The sequence below is a fragment of the Trichechus manatus genome, unplaced genomic scaffold (assembly GCF_000243295.1).
Source record: "Trichechus manatus latirostris isolate Lorelei unplaced genomic scaffold, TriManLat1.0 scaffold00097, whole genome shotgun sequence".
NCBI classification, from domain to species: domain Eukaryota; kingdom Metazoa; phylum Chordata; class Mammalia; order Sirenia; family Trichechidae; genus Trichechus; species Trichechus manatus.
In genome coordinates this window covers 2,889,991-2,911,255 of record NW_004444033.1, presented here as the reverse complement: position 1 = coordinate 2,911,255, position 21,265 = coordinate 2,889,991, and the positions used below count along the sequence as shown (strand labels likewise).

At 51.1% G+C, this 21,265-nt stretch overlaps 2 protein-coding genes across 2 annotated transcripts in view; one reads left to right on the top strand and one right to left on the bottom strand.

Moving 5' to 3' along the window:
* SND1 (staphylococcal nuclease and tudor domain containing 1) overlaps positions 1-21,265 on the bottom strand; it is a 503,780-nt gene that overhangs the window by 60,728 nt on the left and 421,787 nt on the right. The window lies entirely within an intron of this gene.
* LRRC4 (leucine rich repeat containing 4) lies at positions 659-4,633 on the top strand. Its single transcript, XM_004382628.1, has 2 exons — positions 659-764; positions 941-4,633. Exon 2 carries the CDS (start codon positions 1,041-1,043, stop codon positions 2,997-2,999), a length of 1,959 nt encoding a protein of 652 aa, XP_004382685.1. The 5' UTR covers positions 659-764; positions 941-1,040; the 3' UTR covers positions 3,000-4,633.

Below are 21,265 nucleotides of genomic sequence, written 5' to 3'. Positions count from 1 at the left end.
AGCCCGCCTCCGGACTCCCTGACGGGCCTGCGGTACGGCGCGCCCTGCCGCGCGCTTCCCAGCGCGGACCGGGTGCGGCGCGCCCTCCCGCCGCTTCCCCTCGGGGCCGCACGGACTGCTGCTCCCCGCGCCCGGAACGCGAACAGGAAACTCCGCCAGTTTCCCTTTTTAACCCTTGCGCGCAGTAAGAGGAGAGGAAGGGGGGGTGTGTCTGGGGAGGGCGCCGAGCCGGACACCTCCTCTTAACCCTCGCGGCCCCGCGCGCGGACGACTGCAATCCGCGGTGCCAGCCCGAGCGGCCGACAACGGAGAGCGCGGCCGCGGCCGGGCAGCTCGGGCCGTCACTCCCTCCGGCGGCGCGGAGCCGCAGGCTGGGGGCGCCGGAGGCACACTTCGGCGATGAAGCGGCTCCCCCCTCGGCTGGCGCGAGCCGGTGCCAGGGTCCAAGGACAAAACAGGGAAGCGCTGGTAGCGCCGCTCCCCGGGCGGAGGGGGGGGCATGCACCTGCATAGCCCGCCGGGCCTTGGCTCTCCCGGGTGCGCCTCAACTCCGCGGCTTCGCCCGATCTGGCTCCGGATTGACTAGAAGCCATTTTGTCTCCCCCACCCCTCCCTTCTCCCTTCCCCTCCCCTCCCCTCAGCCCTCCCTGCCCCCACTACTTCCCCCCTTTTGTTAATTAAAACTAAGAAGTGAGAATGCGAACGTGGTGCCCAGCTCCCGTGGAGAAAGCTTAAGGACACCACACCAATTCCTTCCTTCCAAGGTAGGTGACAGCGAATTGGGTGGGGAGGGTTGCAATGTGCGAGAAAGTCCTAGCTTTTGGAGGGATGGCTGGGGGGTGAGGGACTGGCCGGTGAGGAGCCGCTCTTTAGTTTGGCGTGGTGTTTGTTGGCCGATCGTTCCCGTCTCTAATCGCCCCCTCTCCACCTCTTTCTCCAGATGGAAAGAGGAGCTCCTAGCTCACTTAAGCCGGGGTAGGGCTGGTTCTCTTTTCCAAGCCAAAATCCCAGGCGATGGTGAATTATGAACGTGCCACACCATGAAGCTCTTGTGGCAGGTAACTGTGCATCACACCTGGAATGCCGTCCTGCTCCCCGTCGTCTACCTCACGGCGCAAGTGTGGATTCTGTGTGCAGCCATGGCTGCTGCCGCCTCGGCCGGGCCCCAGAACTGCCCCTCCGTCTGCTCTTGCAGTAACCAGTTCAGCAAGGTGGTGTGCACCCGTAGGGGCCTCTCCGAGGTCCCTCAGGGCATTCCCTCCAACACCCGGTACCTCAACCTCATGGAAAACAATATCCAGATGATCCAGGCAGACACCTTTCGACACCTTCACCACCTGGAGGTCCTGCAGCTGGGCAGGAACTCCATCCGGCAGATCGAGGTGGGGGCCTTCAACGGCCTGGCCAGCCTCAACACCCTGGAGCTGTTTGACAACTGGCTGACAGTCATCCCCAGCGGGGCCTTTGAGTACCTGTCCAAGCTGCGAGAGCTCTGGCTCCGCAACAACCCCATCGAGAGCATCCCCTCTTATGCCTTCAACCGGGTGCCCTCCCTCATGCGCCTGGACTTGGGGGAGCTAAAGAAACTGGAATATATCTCTGAGGGGGCTTTTGAGGGACTGTTCAACCTCAAGTACCTGAACTTGGGCATGTGCAACATTAAAGATATGCCCAATCTCACCCCCCTGGTGGGGCTGGAGGAGCTGGAGATGTCAGGGAACCACTTCCCTGAAATCAGGCCTGGCTCCTTCCATGGCCTAAGCTCTCTCAAGAAGCTCTGGGTCATGAACTCACAGGTCAGCCTGATCGAGCGGAATGCTTTTGATGGGCTGGCCTCGCTCGTGGAACTCAACTTGGCCCACAATAACCTCTCCTCTTTGCCCCATGACCTCTTCACCCCATTGAGATACCTGGTGGAGTTGCACCTACACCACAATCCTTGGAACTGTGATTGTGACATCCTGTGGCTAGCCTGGTGGCTTCGGGAATACATACCCACCAACTCCACCTGCTGTGGCCGCTGTCATGCTCCCATGCACATGCGAGGCCGCTACCTGGTGGAGGTAGACCAGGCCTCCTTCCAGTGCTCTGCCCCCTTCATTATGGATGCACCTCGGGACCTCAACATCTCTGAGGGTCGGATGGCAGAACTTAAGTGTCGGACTCCCCCCATGTCCTCTGTGAAGTGGTTGCTGCCCAATGGGACAGTGCTCAGCCACGCCTCCCGCCACCCACGGATCTCTGTCCTCAACGATGGCACCTTGAACTTTTCGCATGTGCTGCTCTCAGACACTGGGGTATACACATGCATGGTGACCAATGTGGCAGGGAACTCCAATGCCTCGGCCTACCTCAATGTGAGCACAGCCGAGCTTAACACCTCCAACTACAGCTTCTTTACCACAGTCACAGTGGAGACCACTGAGATCTCGCCTGAGGACACTACACGCAAGTTCAAACCTGTTCCTACCACATCCACTGGTTATCAGCCGGCATATACCACCTCTACCACGGTGCTCATTCAGACCACCCGTGTACCCAAGCAGGTGGTGGTACCCACAGCAGACACCAATGACAAGATGCAGACCAGCCTGGATGAGGTCATGAAGACCACCAAGATCATCATTGGCTGCTTTGTGGCAGTGACTCTGCTAGCTGCCGCCATGTTGATTGTCTTCTATAAACTTCGTAAGCGGCACCAGCAGCGGAGTACCGTCACAGCTGCCCGGACAGTTGAGATTATCCAGGTGGATGAAGATATCCCAGCGGCGGCATCCACAGCAGCAACAGCGGCTCCATCCGGTGTATCAGGTGAGGGGGCAGTAGTGCTGCCCACAATTCATGACCATATTAACTACAACACCTACAAACCAGCACATGGGGCCCACTGGACAGAAAACAGTCTGGGGAACTCTCTGCACCCCACAGTCACCACTATCTCTGAACCTTATATAATTCAGACCCATACCAAGGACAAGGTACAGGAAACTCAAATATGACTCCTCCTGCCCCCTAACACTTACAAAATACAACAGAATGCACACACACACACACACAAAAAGACAGCAACTTTTGTACAGAGCGGGGAGAGACTTTTTCTTGTATATGCTTATATATTAAATCTATGGGCTGGTAAAAGAAAAAGATTATATTAAAATTTAAAAACAAAAAATCAAAACAAAACTATTTTCTAACTTGTAAGTTCTATTTAAAGGGGGAGGGAGAAGGGGATCTTGGGAACATTGTGGGGTAGAAGCCACAAGTCAACCTGCTGTGCTGCCAGGAGGGATTTCTGGTATATGGTTGAAACTGCTAAGACAAAATCAACTCAAACAACATACGTCCCTAAAGAGGTAGAGTGAGGGCTGCTGAGGGGGTAGGAGGAATAGACGGAATCTGTCATTTTTTTTAGAAGATGCTTCATAGGATACAGGAAATACCCGTTTCTACAGACATCTTTCTTAAGCCGAGCCGTCTTCGCAGATTTATCTTATTAAAAAAAAATACAGAAAAAGCACCAAGAATTTGTATTGTGCCAAAATGTTGAGAGACAATAATTCTTTTTTTCTTTAGAGACCGTGGGGAAGATAGACCTGTAAGTGTATTTTAGACAGGAAAACCACCACAATTCCAACGAATCCTTAAAGGGGCTGAGTCTGTATGTCTGTCCATGTGCCCAAGTCTCAGGCTTGTGCACTGGGACACACATGTGCCTCGCCTGACAGCGCTTCAGGAAGGAGCAGGGAGGGAAGGAGCTGGCTTAGCTCTGTCAGATGCTTTCACACTGCACCAGATCCTGCAGCTCGGCTTAACCCCCTCTGTGCAAGGCATGTGTGTAGTCAGGGTTTCCCAAGAGGACGGGGCAGCCCCTGAGGGGGGTGCGGCAGCATGGAGGGTGGCAAGGGAGGGCAGGAGCAGAGGATGTATTCACAGGAGGCCATCAGTTAGCACCGGGCCATTTCCACCTGTTGTGCCAGGTATCTGACAAATGATTGTAGACAAAAATGGCATTTTACGATTTTTTAAACAGATTTTTGTTTGTTTTAGGGTGGTGAGGCAGGAGAGGCTGGGAGTGGGGAGCTTGGGGGAGTGGAAGCTTTTCTCATGCTTGTGATTTGGTGACTATTCTAAATGCTGATTCATTAGGGATTATTCCAGTTGATGTCAACTGGCTGTGGGGATGGGGAGGGGGCAGACCATGAGCAGAGGCGAAAAAGGAGAGAGAAAAAGGGCACAGGCTCATTTAAAGTAATGAAGCCTTTCCCAACCAGGATGGTTCACAAAAAAGATGTGAAATCCGCAGTTCAGAGTGGCACACGTGCACACACGTGAGTCCTGCCTGGAGTCCTGTAGAAAGGGCACAGTAGGGGGGAAGGCTTCCCTCTCCCAGGCCTGCCTCTGGAGGAGGGAGCACAGACAGGGTGGGCCGCGGTGGGGAAGGCAGAGAGCTCTGTTGTTCTGGTCCATTTAATGATGTAACTTCTTTCATTTATTATTTTAGCTTTAAAAGGAAATAAAGGGTTCAGTTTTGAAAGGGGGTGGGCTGGGGGGGGGGAATGCCAACAAAAGAGCACTGATTGTAATGTGAGAAAAGTGTATTTTTGTATTTTAATAAATATTGTTCGATTTTTAATTCAATGTCCCCAAAGGGTTAAATTGAATAAGACCCTGAATCTATAGGTTCTCATAAGCAACCAAGTCATTTCTATTTAAAGGAAAAAAAAAGGCAGGGGGAGGGGAGGGGAGAGGTAAGGTGTGAGGAGAAGAAAATGTTAATTTTTTTTTTTTTTAAACTATGGGAAAATGCTAAAGCTGTCAACACCCTTTCCTTAGCTTAAATAAAAGCACTCCCACTCTAGTGCACTTTGCATGAGCTGAGTGTGTTAGTCCCTGCCTTTGCTGTGGGGGGTATAACCACATTCCCTATGCCCTGGAAGAGCAGGGGAAATGGGTCAGCCTCAGCTCCTGGGGACTGGCCAGAAGTTAAATGCCACCTCAGCAGAAGCTGCTGGCCAGGCAGCACCGGCTCTACGCAAGGACCCTGGGGGACCTGGATTTGAGAGGTCTGCAATAATGTCCTTTGGCTTAAATTTCCCATAGGCAGTGTTGCTTTGGTTCTCTGGGGGCTAAATAGTCAACTTTGTCTTGGTGGTGGTGGGTGTCTGTCTCCTGATGCTTACTGAGTAATGATGTCCAGGGAGGTTCCAGGCACTGGGACCCTGCGTTGCTTCAGTGCTCAAATCTGTACTAATGCAGGGACTCGGGGCTGAGTGGGTGTGAGCTGGCACTGATGACGGAGAGAGGCAGGCAGCACTTCGCAGCAGTTAAAGAATGGCTAAGAAAGGGCCAAGTCCTGATCCTCGGGGGGATATGTATTTCTGGGTATCACTGTTCACGGCAGCTCGCATGCATGGACACAAACTTGTATAAACTGCTGCTGAGGTTTCTGGCCTCCAAATCTGCATCCTCTCTGTTCTCAATTCCCACCCTGTCCCCAATAAAAAGAAAACCGCAGCAGAGTAAAAGGTGGGACTTGTCTAGGACCAGTTGAAAAACCTAGAAATTACCCATTTTACTAGTGCCCCAAGACTAACTCAGGCTCTTCAGAACAGCTTTCTGGACACGCAGTCAGAGGCAGTTGTGGGAACTAGGGAGCTGGTGCTTTGGAAACGGGATGGGGAGCCAATTTCCTAACACCCCTCCTTTTTTGATCACGATCTGGGTGACCAGGAAACTATGCAGCAGCTCTGGAATAATTCGGGTCTGTACTGAACAAGGTCTGTAGGGAGAGGTAGAGAAAGGGGCCTAAAACAAGGGCGAAGAGTCCGAAGAACAAGGCTGGTTCCTACCCATTTGTCCTGGGGGTTGAGCATATTGAGGCCTTGGGATGGAGGGAGAACTGCTCTCCAGGAGGAACCTCAGAGGAGCTGGGAGCCTGAGAATGTGGTTTGTGGGTATAAGAATCCTCAGAGCTGCAGGGTAGTTTCTTTCCCCATGGGGCCTCCTCTTTGACCTGGAGCACTGTTTCAGCTTTTGAAGCAGGTCTGCTTTGCTGTAATATTGGGCTTATCCTCCCCTGTGAAAGCACCTGGGACAGCTTTTCAGGGAGGAGTTCCATGGACACCCAAGTGCAGCCTTTAATGCTGTGGGTGACTCATTCCTAGGGCCTGGCCAAGCTGTAGGGTTTGTTACCTGCGAAGGGAATACAGGCTTTAGCTCTTTAGGGGGGTAGTTATAGCAACATGTTAAAGAGAAATACTCTGCTGCTAATTATATGGAGTTAGAGAACTTTCCTTCTGGAATTTTTTAAAGGCTGTGAAAAATCATTTAGTCTAATCCCTTCACATTTTACGGTCAGGGAAAATGAGCCCCAGAGAAACTGAAAGACGTATCCAAGGTCACACAGCTAGTTAGTGGAAGATGTGGGACTTAGATCTAGGGCTCTTGACTCCCAAGTCAAATATATGTTCTCAGTCAGGCTCTTACTGGCTCTCCAGAACATATTTCTTTCCTTGCCAATATGCAGTTAAAATGGGACCTTCCTACAGATACCTTCTGTGCTTTGTCTCCTTCCTCTTGGAGCTGTTCAGTCTCCTTCAGAACCAGCTCGACTGCCCTTCAAGTACTGCCCGAAGCCTGACCACAGGGGCCCCACAGCTGGTTAGGGGCCACTTGTGCTCACTGAGGGTTAGATTCTCAGATTGCACACAATAGCTTCCTGATTTTTAAGCCCAATGGCAGACAGAAACTAGGGTGCTGGCTACAGGGGGAAGGGGGAAGGAGATCAGGCAGGGTGTTCTGTGGGACAGGTGGCCTGGCCTCCCCCAACCTTGGAAGCTTTGCAGAGAAGAGGATTGACCAGGGTCTTAAAGTACCTACTGGAGCAAGTTCTCCACAGTGAGGTGGTTTCTGCTTATTTGGCTCCACTGTGTACCCCACCTCTTTCAGTGCCATGCTGTGGTTGCCACTCCCAACACTGCACCAGGCCCATCAGTGTGATACTGCATCCTACTGTCATGAAGGCAGAGGCAGACAGGCTAGTTTCTAAGGTCTTGACATATCAGCTTTATCTTGTCTGTTTAGCATGTATTGGGGCCAGCAGCTCGGGGCATGGTGTGTGGGCCAACGTAGCTAAGTCCCTGCAAGACAGTTTGTGTTGTTGGTGGGAAGCGGGACAGAGTTCATGGCCACGAGTCGAGACCCTGGCTTCCTTCAGTTATGATGGGTAGAGACTGGGAGAGGGCTTAATGGGCCTCTCACCCCAGGCTTCTACCTCAGGGGTCCAGAGCCCACAATTAAGGCTCCCACACTTTACTGCAACAAAGCAGCAGGGGTTTAAAATTGGAAAAGAGAAAAGAGAGGGAGAGAGAGAACATTTATATCCAAACATATGTCTGATTTTATCTCCTCTGCTGGCACTCAGCACTCCATGCCATTGGCTATTGCAGGCACCGTTCACGCCATTTCTAATCCTGCCTCAGCTAAACTGCAAGGCAGCTTTTGGCTCAAAGTGCCTCTCTTGGTCTCCATCCATTCAGAAAGCACCCTTTTCCCCTGCAGGGGGAAGCATGGTTTCAGCAGTGGATTGAGGTTATTTTCATCTTTGGTTTAAATGAAAATGAAGTAAATTACTTCCTGGAGCAGGGATAAGGGCTTCAGGAAGTAGATCAGTGAAACATACGTTATCTGCAAAGCAGTGTAGCCTAGTGCTCGCAAGTATAGACCTGGAGCCAGTCTCCTGGATGGAATCCTAGCTGTATTGCTTATTAGCTGTGTTAACTTAGGGCAAATACTTAACCTCTCGGTACCTCAGTTGCTTCATCTGTAAAACAGAGATAATATTAGTATCTACCTCACTCCTTCATAGATTGCCAGGAGAATCGAAAGTCTCTCTCTCTCTATGTATCTTCACACATAGAACAGTGCCTGGCATACAATCAGTGCTGTATAGGTGGTAGTTCTCATTACTTGACCATATACACAAGGGTACACCCCCCATCACCATCTCTGTTGTTGAACCTCATCGTCCATGTCAAAGAGAACATGCCTATTGAGCTACTCCAGAGGAGGAGGATGGTTCTCCAGAAGTCAGGAACAGCACCATCTCTAAGTCCAAGCACGGTAGGAAACGGTTGTACTTTCCTTCCCAGGAAAACACTGTTGTGTACTCTGATCCCTAGATCAGCTCTATAGCTGGCCCAAGGCACTGTCTTTGTCCAGCAATAGACACCTTTCCTTGAGGCGAGCCAGAAGAAAGTCAGTGTGCTGCTGCTGCTGCTACTGGAGCACAGGCCAAGGGCTGGGATAAGACACAGCTACCTGGGAAGTCTTGGTTCTTTACCAAGAAGGCAAGCTTCCTAGAGGCTTTTCCACCTAGCCCTTTGTCTGTTGCAATTAAGTAATATTATTTGGAAGGTCAGTGATGAAATCCTCCCCGACTGTGAAGCCTTATCAGGGGCAGCAGTGGGCAGGGGGGACCTGGAGGGAGAAGGTAGCACAGAGAGGGTTGCTGGGAGCTTCCAAGCAGTATTGGAGAGGTTGGAGAAAAGAAGGGCACGAAAAAAGCACCATAATTTGAGCAAGTGCAAGAAGAATGGAGCTATATGGCAGATACACAGGCTAAGGGTCTGCAATGCAGTTGAGGAGGGAAGCCAGAGAGATCCCTCTGCTTAGCAGGCAAGAGAATTGCTGGACCCGGGATCGGGGAGGACAGGTGGTGTGAAATATATGGTGGAACAAAGGAAAAGAAAAGCAGGGAGATAACTTCCCAAGAGAAGCCTAAGAAAGAATGCATTTTGATTTCCTGATGAGAGGCTTGAATTAGATTTTAGGATGATCACAGGTTTCATCCTCTGGTACATGCCAGCTGTGCCATCAGTACATGGGCCAAACCACCTACCCACAACAGTCCTGCTCCCTATCCTGGAGGCTGTCCACTGCTTGGGGAAGCAACCCAGCCCTCAGGGCTGTAACTAATCCCGACCCTGCCAGGCTCACTCAGGGGTCTGCTCTGAACCTGTGTCTTCATTTCTACTTAGGCACAGTCATGGGGGGAGATGAGAGGGGGACACTCACTGTTTACCCGTGAAAAGAGTATTACTGCAGGGGAGGGTGTTATATAAATCAGGTTTTCCCATAAAAATAATGGTGACCGTGAGTTCAGTGCACACGGACCCTGGCTGTCAGAGAGATTAAACCTAGGTCTGTGGGGGATATCCCCGGGAGAAGCTGTCTTATCAAAGGAAGTTAGGTTTTGAGAGGGTGGCCTTGTCTTCCCTAGCTTATCCCATTAAGATTTTTGAACCTACAGTAGGGAAGCCTTAAGCTTCGAGGCTACTCTAATGTCAGGTGTGAGGGCTCCATGAGATCAAAGTAGTATTTAGCCTTTCAGGTCCATTCATTCTGTGCGCCTAGGAACAATACTAAACCAGGTACTAATGTTTAGATCAATTACTACATACCAAACGAGCAGTCCTAGAGCCGGCTGTTTCTTTAACATCCTACCCTCTTAGACTCCCACTAATCAAAAGCACTCTCCAATTAAATCTCATACCAAGTTTTCTCTCCCGTAATCCCCATTTGAATAAAGTCTTCTACCATGACAAAACCTAGGACATCCTACAAGATCCTTTCATTCTAGAAGAATGATGGCTCTTTCTTCCTTCCAACAGTTGCCATGCTGTTTCGTCTCCAAGGCTCTCCTTAATCTTTAGTCTCTTTCAGTTCTTTTAAGGTCTCGTCTCAGCCCTGGTTTCCCCGTGTCTCTGAGCTACTGCTGATTTAGTCACTGGATAAGTCATTCTACCTGCTCAGTGAGTCAGCAAGGATGACTGAGAAGAGCTTTCACACACTAACTGTTCCTTGGGCAAAGTTTGGTTTCCTGGCCTCGGGCTACTTCTTCCCAGTCTTCAAGGCCTAGCTTTCTCCCTTACCTACCCACTCACCCAGGTTCATTAAAACCATTCAGACAGCTTCTCCCACTCAGGTTCCCCTCTTGGTGAACTGAATTGAGTTACAGGCAGCACATCACGGAGGCAGGTCCCTGCCTGATGCAGCACGTGTTTGTAGGAATGCTAGGAGCATCCTCACAATAGGCCCACCACAGACCTAGAAATGGAGCTGAGGCTTGAGATACCAACAGCCTGCCAGCCACAGTAGTTACAAGTTATGATCTATTACCACTGCAAGAAGACTTAATTTCTGGACTTAAAGAAGTCGGCTAATACTTTATCCTATTAACGTCTGCCTATGTGAATTGACAGTGGCTTCCTTCTGACATGACAGCATATTCTTCCAATTCATCTCTTTAAGGCTGGGGAGGGGGGAGTCTGGAGGAAGAAAGGAGGGAAGAAAAGAAAAGCCTAAGGAAGAGACTGCTCAAGGCCCCAGGGAGAGGGAAGCCTCTTTTATTAGTCTATTTTGCTGTTAGAAATGGAGAGAGGGGCCTTGGAGAGACACGGCTAGTCTATCTCAGATTGTGTTTGCATTGCATTTCCATTCTCTCGTGAGGACAGTGATTGCGACTGCTGGGTGTGTTCTGTGCATGTGGGTCAGAAACAAGGTTCTGGGGCCACAGAGGAAGCACGGCTACAACCAGAATAAGGAACCGGCCTCTTCTGTGCTCTTCTTGTCTCAGTCCATTGTGCCTGCTCTTTCCTTGATCTCTCTTCCCCTACTTTAATGGGAAAGTCCACATCTGCTTTGACCAGTGGTATTGTGTCAGCTGAGGGCACCTTCTCATCTGGGAGTTATCAAGGCTGGCCGACCTTTTACCGGTAATGAACACAGAAGAGAATGAGTGAGGGTTTATTTGTGGCTTCTAACTTCAGGGAGGAGCCCTGGTGATGCAGTGATTAAGAGCTATGGCTGCTAACCAAAAGGTCGGCAGTTGGAATCCACCAGCCGCTCCTTGGAAACCCCACGGGGTAAGTTCTACTCTATCCTACAGAGTTGCTATGAGTCGGAATCGACTTGATGACGACGGTTAACTTCAACGATGTGGAGACAGTGAAGAGAACTCCCAATTCAGATAATTTAGTTGAATCCCCTCCATTCCTTTATGAAGAAAGGGAAGTCCAGGGAGGTGTGCCTTGCCTAGTACCACACAGCTGGTGAGGCTCACACCAGAACTCTGGTCTCTGGGTTCCTAGCCCAGCACTACTCCCAAACACCAGCAGGGCCACTTACCACTCCAGGGGGTGCCATCTACAGAAATGACAACGTGATTAGTGCCCCTTGGAGTCTGCAATTCATTGCAGCCCCTTAAAATTTGCTGCCAGGAAGGGAGGAAGAGAAGGGCAAGGCCTTTCAAGCCAGTATTTATCTGTGCTTTAATACTCTGAGGCAGATGAGGCCCACTCATGATTGCATCCAAATAGCTACAGCTGAGAAATCAGGCAATGTTCCTTTCTCTTCAACCACAAGTGTTTCCAGTGCAGGTGAGTGTTTGTTGCTTACACTGCCCTCCCCTTCTAAGAGTGAAAAGGCGTAAAGTAAATAACATCTACCCCTGTGCAGGGAGGGCTTGCAGAAGCTGTCATGTTAGAGGTCCGTGGAAGGTAATGAAGACCACTGGTGACATGGAGAAGCCGGGCTCCAGCCTCCGCCCCCACTCTGCTTTCCTTGGTGTTGTCCGGGGTCTCTCCCAGACTGCTTCGGCAGCCCAGGCTGTCTCAAGGGCCTGCTCTGAAACGGGTCAAAGGCGCTAAGTACATTGTCTCCCATTCCTCTCATCTCAGTAAATCCTCTCTTGGGAAATGGAGTGGCCCTGGCTATAATTTTATCACACACATTTAATTAGAATCTGTCTCCTTCATGGTAGTTTCAAGCGAAGTCCCAATAGAAACATTCCAAGAGAACAGCCTCTTTCAGCCAAGGATCTCTTTTTACCAAGTTAATTTAGCAGAAATTTGCCATCTTGGATCCGGTGGTGTTACCTCCCTTTTCAACTTCAAAGCTGGGAAGAGGAGGGCGGTGGCGAATGCAGTGAAATGAAGAGGAGGGCGGGGGCTTCACGCAAATGGGTTTCCATCTATTCAGCAGTGGTAATTTCTACTAGCTCCCCTGGAGACTGGTCCCCTCCAATAATGACCTGACTCTAACGATTTCCACTCCAAAGCAACAGCCTGTGTTCTGCTGGGGCTGCGATGAACTGTGCCAGAGAAACTCCCTTTCTCCCAGAGGTGCTGCTGGCACTACGCAGGAGAGATCAGCCAGCAGGAGGATGTGCTCTTGAGGGGAGACAACCCTAGCAGAAGAGAACGCTCTTCTCTGGCAGGCAGGGTCCTGCTGACCTGGGACATAGGGGGCTGAGAGAGGTTGCAGGTGAGCAATAAGATGGAAGGGCAGACACTCTGGACAAGGGGAGGAGACAGGAGAAAGGGAACGTCCAAGCACCTCCTGGTGAACTGGAGAAGCTGGCTGGCTGGAAGGCACGGGGAGGTCTTGGGGTATAGAGTGGTAATGTGTTAAGCCCAGGTGTAAGCGGCAAAAATGGATGTGCCTCTGAGGTAGGAACATGGTAATAAGTTCACTGGAAGCAAGGGCTGGGGAGTCACTGTGAGGTTCCTAAATAGTGCTCATTCCCAGGGCGGAAGCACAGGGTTGTGAGCTAACCTGGAAATGGGGGTTCTGGCTAGTACTGAGGCTGCGGTCTGAAGGGTGGGTATTTCTCTCATTCTGCCCCTCCCTTCTATTACACTGCACTGTGGGGGCAAAGCTCACAGTGTGACTATAGTTATTGCTGGGGCTGCTGCCAGCAGGTCTTTGAGTAGGGGGTGGGGTGTCCCCTCATTTTACCCTTGGTGGCGTCCGTGAGATGGAGATGGGCTGCTTCCAGAGGCTGCCCTGCCAGATGTGCCAGCAGGCAGCCCAGCCACAGCCTGCAGTGCAGACAGATGCCCTGGGCCCTACTCGGGATGGCAAGACCCTTTATGGCACTGTGGCTCGGCTCTGGGGTGGTGCCAGAGCGGCAGGGTAATGTTCCTCAGCCAGATTCATTCCCCCCAAACCTCTTCAAATATGTGGGCCAGGGAGGGAGGCACATCTAATTAAATTACTGTGTCGTGGTCTGCCCTGCCTGGGCAAGGGCTAAAAATGGGCTCATGCTGACATGCAAACTCATCTGTGTACACAGAGCAGGAGTTTCTTTGTGCTTGGCGGTCAGCAGCTGGATGGGGCTGGCGGTGCCCAGTGCTGGCCCAGTGAGCCGGACCCTGTGCCGCAGCAAGTCAGAGTCAACAATAACACAACCCAGGCCCCTACGGTTCCGATGACCTTTTCCTTTCTACTTAACAGATGACTGAGTGGCACTCCCCCTTCTAACATCAATTCCTTTCTCTTCAAATGCCTCTCTTGCTGACACCCAGCACTTTCCTGTAAGGTGGTGCCCTGTGGCATGCTGAGGGGGAAGAAACAAAGCTGCAGAGAGTGACTCAGACAGCACCCGTAGCTTGGCAGGGGATGGACGGGTCTCCCTGGCGATCCTGTAGAGTGCGACCTCAGCAGTTCCCCAGTGGAGCGCGAAATGCTGGATAGAGACCTGTTTTCAGGTAACCAGAGTGAAGAGGCGAAGCCGCCTTGCCCTCTCCCAGCACGAATACCACATGGATCTAGGACCTGACCATCCAGCAGAGGCAAGGAAGTTTAGTGGCAACCAGAGCCCCTGTACATGTGGAAAGCAACAACCCAAGCAAATGCTGGCTGGGCCAAACCAAATGCCCCACTAGGGCATTTCACTTCCCTCCTAGAAGCTCAGGCCTCAGTGCACCAGTTTACAAAATGCCACAAGGGTAGAGATCTGGTCCTGAGTAGTGCTGCTGCAGGAGCCGTAATACAGGGCTGTCCTCTGCTGTGTGAACTGGTCTGGGGAGGGGTCAGGTGTGGCATGGGGAACGGGATACACGAGGGCTGCATGGTGGAAGTTGAGATGCGGCAAGACTCTGCTAGGGGTCTTTTCCCTACTTGTCCCCAGAGATGACTGAGCCGTCTCCACGTGTCTAAAACTTGAGTGCAACACATGTAGTCTGGGAGGCAGGTCTGTCTGGGACATCAAAAGCCATCTTCCTGGGTGATTAGCAGTTGTACTCAGGCAGCCCCCCGTATGTGGAGCACCTCAGCACCAGGCAGACACCGGGATGACGTTAGCAGTGAGCACAGGCAGCCCTGGTGGCTGTGGCAGCCTCAAGTAGGTCCCTGTGTAGGCAGGCTGAAGGCAATGCCACAGGGAATAGAGAGGGCAGAGGACCACAGCAGATACCACACCCCCATTCCCATGCCTTCCGAGGGGCTGGGCAGGATGGGGGAGGGGGAGGCAGCACCGGCTCCTGGAGCTCTGCTGTCCTCCTGACACTGCACTGAACAGCTCCAGGCCATTCTTCTGCATAACCAGAGGTGGGAGCTGGTGTCTCTGCCACCTGTTCTTGCTGGCTGTTTTTGGCTATAAATCTTTGGTGGCTGCTTTAAGGGTTAAGATAAACGTAGTCAATTCAGGTCCTTGGGAGCCACCTCGAGAACTTAAGACTGTACCTGAGGGTCACTTCCAAATGGCTAGAATTTGTGGCTCAAAAGCCAAGAGTAGGCAGATCACTAAAATTTGATCAGAAATAAGGAGAAGAGAATGGAGCCAAGAAACTCTGTTGCCTGTGATTAAGAGGTTAGGCAGCAACTGTAGCAAGAAGAGAAAACAGACAGATAACGCTAGAGAGAAGGCCGCAGGGCAGCCAGGAAGACCATGAAATGATCACTTTGGCAAGCTCTAAAACTCTAAAAATGTTCCTGGGTGCTACACTCTGGTAAAGAATCCTTCTTCCTTACTTACCTACTACATCAGATGGAAGAAAGCAGGCCCCACCCCTAGGCTGCAGGTAACCATGACATCTGGAGCGGAACAAGTCCCCCAATCCCATTCCATCCACATGGTGCCATGTCTATTAGGACATGGGAACTCACCAAGTGACTGGTTTCCAATTCTAGGGGCAGAAGCAGATACCTCTTCAGGCAGCCTCTGTCTTCTTTAGTTGGTATGGTATTGGTCCTTGGGTGCCAATAAGGGTATTTTATCAAAGATTAGAAATATCCTAATCCTGAGACAAAAATCCTAAGCTGTATATAGAGAGGATAATATATCTTGATCCTGATATAGGGTCCCTCTTGAGTTGGAATTGACTCTATGGCAATGCCATCGAGTCGATTCTGACTCATAGTGACCTAAAAGACAGAGTAGAATTGCCCCATAGTGTTTCTGTAAACCTTTATGGAAGCAGACTGCCACATCTCCTGTGGAGTGGCTGGTGGATTTGAACTGCTGACCTTTTGGTTAGCAGCTGAGCGCTTTAACTATCACACCACCAGGGCTCCTTGGTTTTGGGATAGTCCCCTACAAAAAGGGTTAGCTTTTGGTACTTAAGTTCCCTGCTGTTTAAGTAGCCTAGGATTGAGACGACTTTGTTCAGTGGAGAATCAGCCTTGAAATCATGTGTGTAACAGCTAACTCAGCATCAGGGAGAATGATTTCAATGCTGGTATTGTGGCACCAATGGTATTCCAGCAGCTGCTGGGCCCCTTAGGTTGGCAGAGGACCCAAATGAGCAATGCATGTAGACGTATGCCCCCACGGTCCTACCAGGTGAGTGGTAGTCTGTACGCTGCCACTGGACGCCTTCCCTTCTGCATGCTGTCGCCAGGGCATGGCTGTGGGTCTCTCAGGCAGGGCCTGCTGAATGGAACATCCTAATTCCTGTGCCTGCCTGCAGCAGCATATCTTTCACCCACAACCCCTCTCATACTTGCTATCATTCACTCCATTTCTCTTGGAGGGACAAGGTGAAGGGAAACTGATGGACTGCAGTGCTGTTATAGGGCACCACCTTTCAGCACCTCAACGCTAGCCGAGAAACTGAGGAGCAGGGCTTTGAGCAGTAGCCAAAGTCTGCATTAGAAAGAGGAAAGGGCAGGAAAAGGAGGCAAGCAGGTGATGCTGGCACCTGCTCTCTCCTCTGGCTGTCTCTCAGTAATTACTTAGGAAGCAGAGTGGGCAGGTGGTACTAAGGCCAGTTACAAACATAGTGCTGATGCAGACCGCAAAGTGTTTTCTGCACGATATGAAGTTAAACCTTGCTGTGCCCTGTCCTCTTTGGTCCAGGAAAGTGTTTTTGTCTTGTCACTTAGGCTAAAAGGTTAATACGCCAGAGCCATCACCTCAGCCCCAGGTTGGTCTGCAGGAGGCCTGGCCCAGCCTTGCATCTTGGGAAAGCAGGGCAGGAGAGGGGATGGGAGTGGCAGACGTCGCTGGATAAGGCTGGGGCCATCTGCACTACTGTGAATCAGGGTTGGCTCAGACAGAAGGCGCGAGGGAGGAGGTGCAGCTGCTGATGGCTCAGACAGCTTAGACCTGTCCAGGCAAACAAGCCGCTCAAGTGCAAGAACAGCCAGCCAAGTAGGCAGAGCCCGAATAAGGACTTAAAGCTTGAAATATCTGACAAGATATGGAGGGAGGAGAGGATGCTGTCTCGGATTTCAACTGGTGTCTAGCCTGGCCTCTTCCTGCTGAGGCAGCTCTCTGCACCCCATGGGTGGGATGTGATGCTGGGGAGCTGGTGGGCTGCAGGGGCCTCACATTCCTTAAGCTAGAATTTCTAAAAAAGCTTCATCTTTGGTAACAAATTAGAGAGAGCTTTGGATTGTTCTCCCTCACTAATGCCCCTAAAACAAAATTGAACTTCTGTCTAGAGATCTTTATCTTCCTTCCACTCACCTGCCCAAGGTTAAGAAGCAGGAGGGTGTGTGTGTGCGTGCGTGCGTGCGTGTTGGGAGTGTGGGGCTGCACCATCAGCCCAGCTGGCTGAGGAGAGTAGCACAAGGGTGCCCAGAATAGGCAGAGCCGGCCCGCTCCCCCAGCCTCTGGGAGGGGCGTGCAGTGGGTGTCGGGGGGACAGGTGCTACCACAGCTCTTCTAGTGAAGACTCAGGCTGGTTCTTGGCCCCAGGGTACAGTACCAGCACCAAGAGAGCTGTGAAAAAATACCACTGTTTACACCAGATCAAGTACGTGGGAGTCTCTAGGGGTGCGGACTGGACTTCAATGTTTTAAAAAAAGCATCCCGGTGATTCTAGGGCACATTAAGGATGAGAACTTCTGCTCTAGACTCTGGAGTCTAGAGGGAGGGAGGGAGGGGACTCAGCAGTGGTCAGACTGGTTCCTGATGGGGGGACAGTCCTGTCTCCAACTTCAGAAGCGCCTCTTGTACTCAGTTTTGTGGAAGCTGAGCTATTGCCCAGAGGTTTCATTTGGTTCAGGATTGCCGGCCAGGTTTCACTGCCTGGCTGCTCTGGGAAACAGTGGCTGGTCCTCAGTGTGTGCAGAAGAAAGCCTCCCATAACCACAGCCCCCTCTCAAAGCCCCAGGCTAGGAAGGAGAGCGGGCAGATTGCTCCGAGGCCCCTGGGCATCAAATGGAGAAACTGAGGCACAGAGAGACTACCCTGCATTCCAAAGGAAAGTAGGAAGAGAGCCAAATACCAGTTTTCTCTCTCACCATTACCAACCAGAGACCTCCCCTAACTAGTCATCGGCCGCTTTACAAGCAAACTTTGACAGGGCTCTGGATCTTATCTCAGTTTAGGTTCCTAAGCCCACAGGAGTGAGAAACCAATCTTTCAAATGTGAGGCTGTGACTCTTGCTTAGTGGCACGCCCTCCAGTGGCCCCTCTCTGGCTCTCTTATTCACTCATATGCTTATTTAGAACCGGGACAGTGACTGGCATGTGCCGGGTGCTAGCGAACCTGGAGTTGCCCTTGAGCTTGGCACACGAGGAAAGGATGGCAGTGGATGGCCTACACGCGGCAGCAGCACAGATGTGTACTGGGGGAGCACGCGGCAGGAAGCAAGGCAGGGTCACAGAAAGCGTCTGCCTCCTCCCACCCAAACAGTTCCGTGAAGTGTAGAGGAGTTCCTGTGCCTCTGAGGCTGCTGCTCTTTGACTTGGCTGGGGAAGGAACTCCCGGTTGGCGTTCTGGATGCAGGCACTGGACAGTGCAACCCCAGGACTGACTCGGAGCCTGTGGGGAAGACTGAGAAGCTGCAGGCCCGCCGACAGAGGTGCCTGGTGACTCCTGTACCTCCATATGCTGGCACTTGCTGACAGAACAGTCTCAGGGCTCCCCGAGGGAGTGGGAAGCTCTCAGTAAACACTGCTAGTAGCAAAACTCTGGGCTGGTCAAGTGACCTTGGGTGTCTGTAGTCCTCCCTCTCCTTTAGCTTCCTTCAGCAACATAAAGAGTCATTCAACGTTCAGTTATTGTGAAGAGTAATAAATCACAAAGCCCCTGAAGAAAGAACCAGCAGCCTGCCCCTGATGAAGAGGGCGAAGCCAGGGTCCTAAGCAAGGCTATGGTGTGTAAATGTGGCATGGAAGCTTCCAGCCCAAGCTCTAAGAGCTCCATTTAGTTTGACTGCAGCAAGCTGCTGTTCTCCTCACTTGCTGAACAGCCAAAGCAAAACACTGCTTGGGAGTTGGAATAGACCCCGAGGGCGCACACACACACTCACACGCATGCATGTGCACACGCGCACAAGGAGCTGAGAGCAAGTGGACTCCTGGGAAGGGGAGGGAGGGACAAGTTTCAGCCCTCGGATTTAGGAAAATCCTATGTGGTAGTGTCGAACCTTCTTGAGGATATCAGGGCTCTCCTAGGTCCCACTGCAGCTGTCTACTACTTCCCTGGTATAAGTGTGGGGGGTGGCAAGAGAAGGGCCTTGGCGAGGTGCATGTGCATGCCGGGCAGGAGAACTCCCAGGCACAACAGCTTTCTGGGCTAGTGGAAGAGAAGGCTGGCTAGCTGACTACTCCTGAATTTGATTCCAGACACAGGCTTAGTTTGTTCTTTGTGCCTCTCCTGTCCCCCACCTACCCAAGAGGTTCGAGTCCAGATTACTTGTGGGAACTTATCCTGAAAGATCAGTCTTGGGTTATACAGAGTTCAAAGTCAAAGCTGATTTTTTTAGGGTGTGGGGATCCAAATTTACCCCCTAAACCACTGGTTCTCAGCCTTGGCTGTATATTAGAATCACCTGGCGAGTGTGTACAATTAAAAAAATATTTATTATTAAAAGGTTTTTAATAGAGAAACTTCCAAACACTGAAAACAGAACAGTAATGATGTCCCATATACCCATCATCCAGATTCAACAATGACCAAGACTGTCATATTTGCTTCACCTGCCCCTTTTTTCCTTTGCTGAGGTATTTTAAAGCATATCCTAGACATGATGTCATTTCACCCTTACATACTTCAGTATCCACTTCTAAAAAATATGATCATTTCTTACATAACCACAATGCCATTGTCACACCTAACGAAATTAACGATTATTCCTTGTGTCATCTAATATACCCAGGGAACTTAAAACCTGGTGCTCAGCAAAGCCAGCATCTTGAGTGAGGCTCAGGTTTTACTCTTTTCTAAGCTGCCTCCTCCCACGCCTTCGCGCTAGCCCCCCACCCCAGGTGATTCTGATGTGCAGCCAGGGCTGAGAGTGACCGTCCCAGTCAATCCCGGATCTTGCCATGGGGTCTAGAGCGTGGATGTCCACTAGCCCTTGATCATGTGGCACACAATGAAAAAGCCAAGGAAAAGGTGACAAGTCACAGAACAGGATGAAGGAAAAGGAGAGCATGGAGAAGGCAGCAAGCCACAGAGCTGGACGTTGTCTTTGGCAAGGCTGCCCTACCCTCGGGTCCGGCCCACTCACTTCGTCCACCAGGTCCTGAGGGGCCGGCCGAGAGGCCTGGAGGGAGGTGGTTCCCTGTTGCCCAGGCTGCCCGCAAGGGCCCTCGACACCTCCATACCAGGCCGGTCACATTATCTCGCCTGTACTTCTAGCCCTTCTTGCTTCTGTACACACTGTCTCTCAGGCCAAATGTTCTGGCAAACTCTGAGCCTCAGCCTCAGCACCTGGTCTTAGAGAGGATTAATTATATAGGTCTGTGGTGAAGGGATGTGCCAAAACTTCTTGGGTGTTGGCACTGGGGTGTAGGGACCACAGCCTTCAATTTTACCTATTTATTTACCTATTTATTTTATTAAAATAAACAAAACATCCTGCAAAAAGATGAGGCTGCAACACTGCAGCTAAAAATACCTCTACCAACGGCGTCCGCTCACCAGCTCCTCAGTTAGAGATGTTACAGGGCCCTTTGTGAGCTATGCAATGTTGGCAGCTCTGCAGGGGCTCTGGGGTGGCTGGGGACAATCCCTGGAGCAGTGACTAGTGACTGCTGGGTGGAGGGGGGCTGGCAAACAACCACTGAGCCAGCAATGGAGAGCTGCACACATCAGTAACTCCCAGACCCCTCTGCTTTATAGACCCACTGCTCAAGCTGAGAAGCCTCTGCCTTGTTCTGGAACAGACCAAAACGCCATCTTCAAAGATGACCAGTAGTAATCAGGGACTGTTGGTGACTTCTCTGAGGTTCGCATGAACATAGTAATAACCAGAGGTGGCCATGCCATCCAGTCTGGCTCAGGGTGTGTCTGTGGTGCTGGCCAGCAACTTGCAGGTATGGCTTAGTGGTAACTAGAAGAGGCAAAGCCTCTTGGTGGTCTCTGCTTTAAGTGTAGGCTTACCATCTGAAGGGGAAGCTGAGTGAAGGTCCAGGATGTAAGGGCAATCAGGCCCTCTGCCTTTGGATCTGGCTGCTAAGTTCTCTCAGTACCTGAAGGTCAGTTAGCCTAACACACTCATTTTTACTGAAAATGAAGCCTCAGGGAGGTTAAATGATTTTGTCAAGGTCACGGAGTTTGGAAATGGAGGCGCCGGGACTTACATATGGGACTTCTGATGACAAGTGTAGTGATTTGTTCCACACACTATGTCATCCCAATGAATGGATTCATTCTAAGTACTCAACAAGTGTTCAAAAGCTATGGAAAAAGCTAGTTTCAGTTCAGGTGCCAAAGGGACAGAAGAATGTCAGGTGAGTGTTCCCTGGATGACCTGGGAATTCTGCAACTCTGCAGGTCAGACTCAGCAACTGAATCAGATGCTCAGTGGGAACAGTGACAACTCCGCAGATCTTTAGTCCGAGATCCAAAGCTATTCCCTTCCTTTCTGCCCAGAAGAGTGGGAGACACCTGGTGTTAGCTTGACTAGGGCTATCAGGAGAAAAGGGGGAAAGAGCAAGGTCAAGTCTGTCTGGTTTGATTAGACACTGATCCCCTTTCTTATTTCTTGGCATTATATGTGACTCTCATGAAAGAATGTGGAA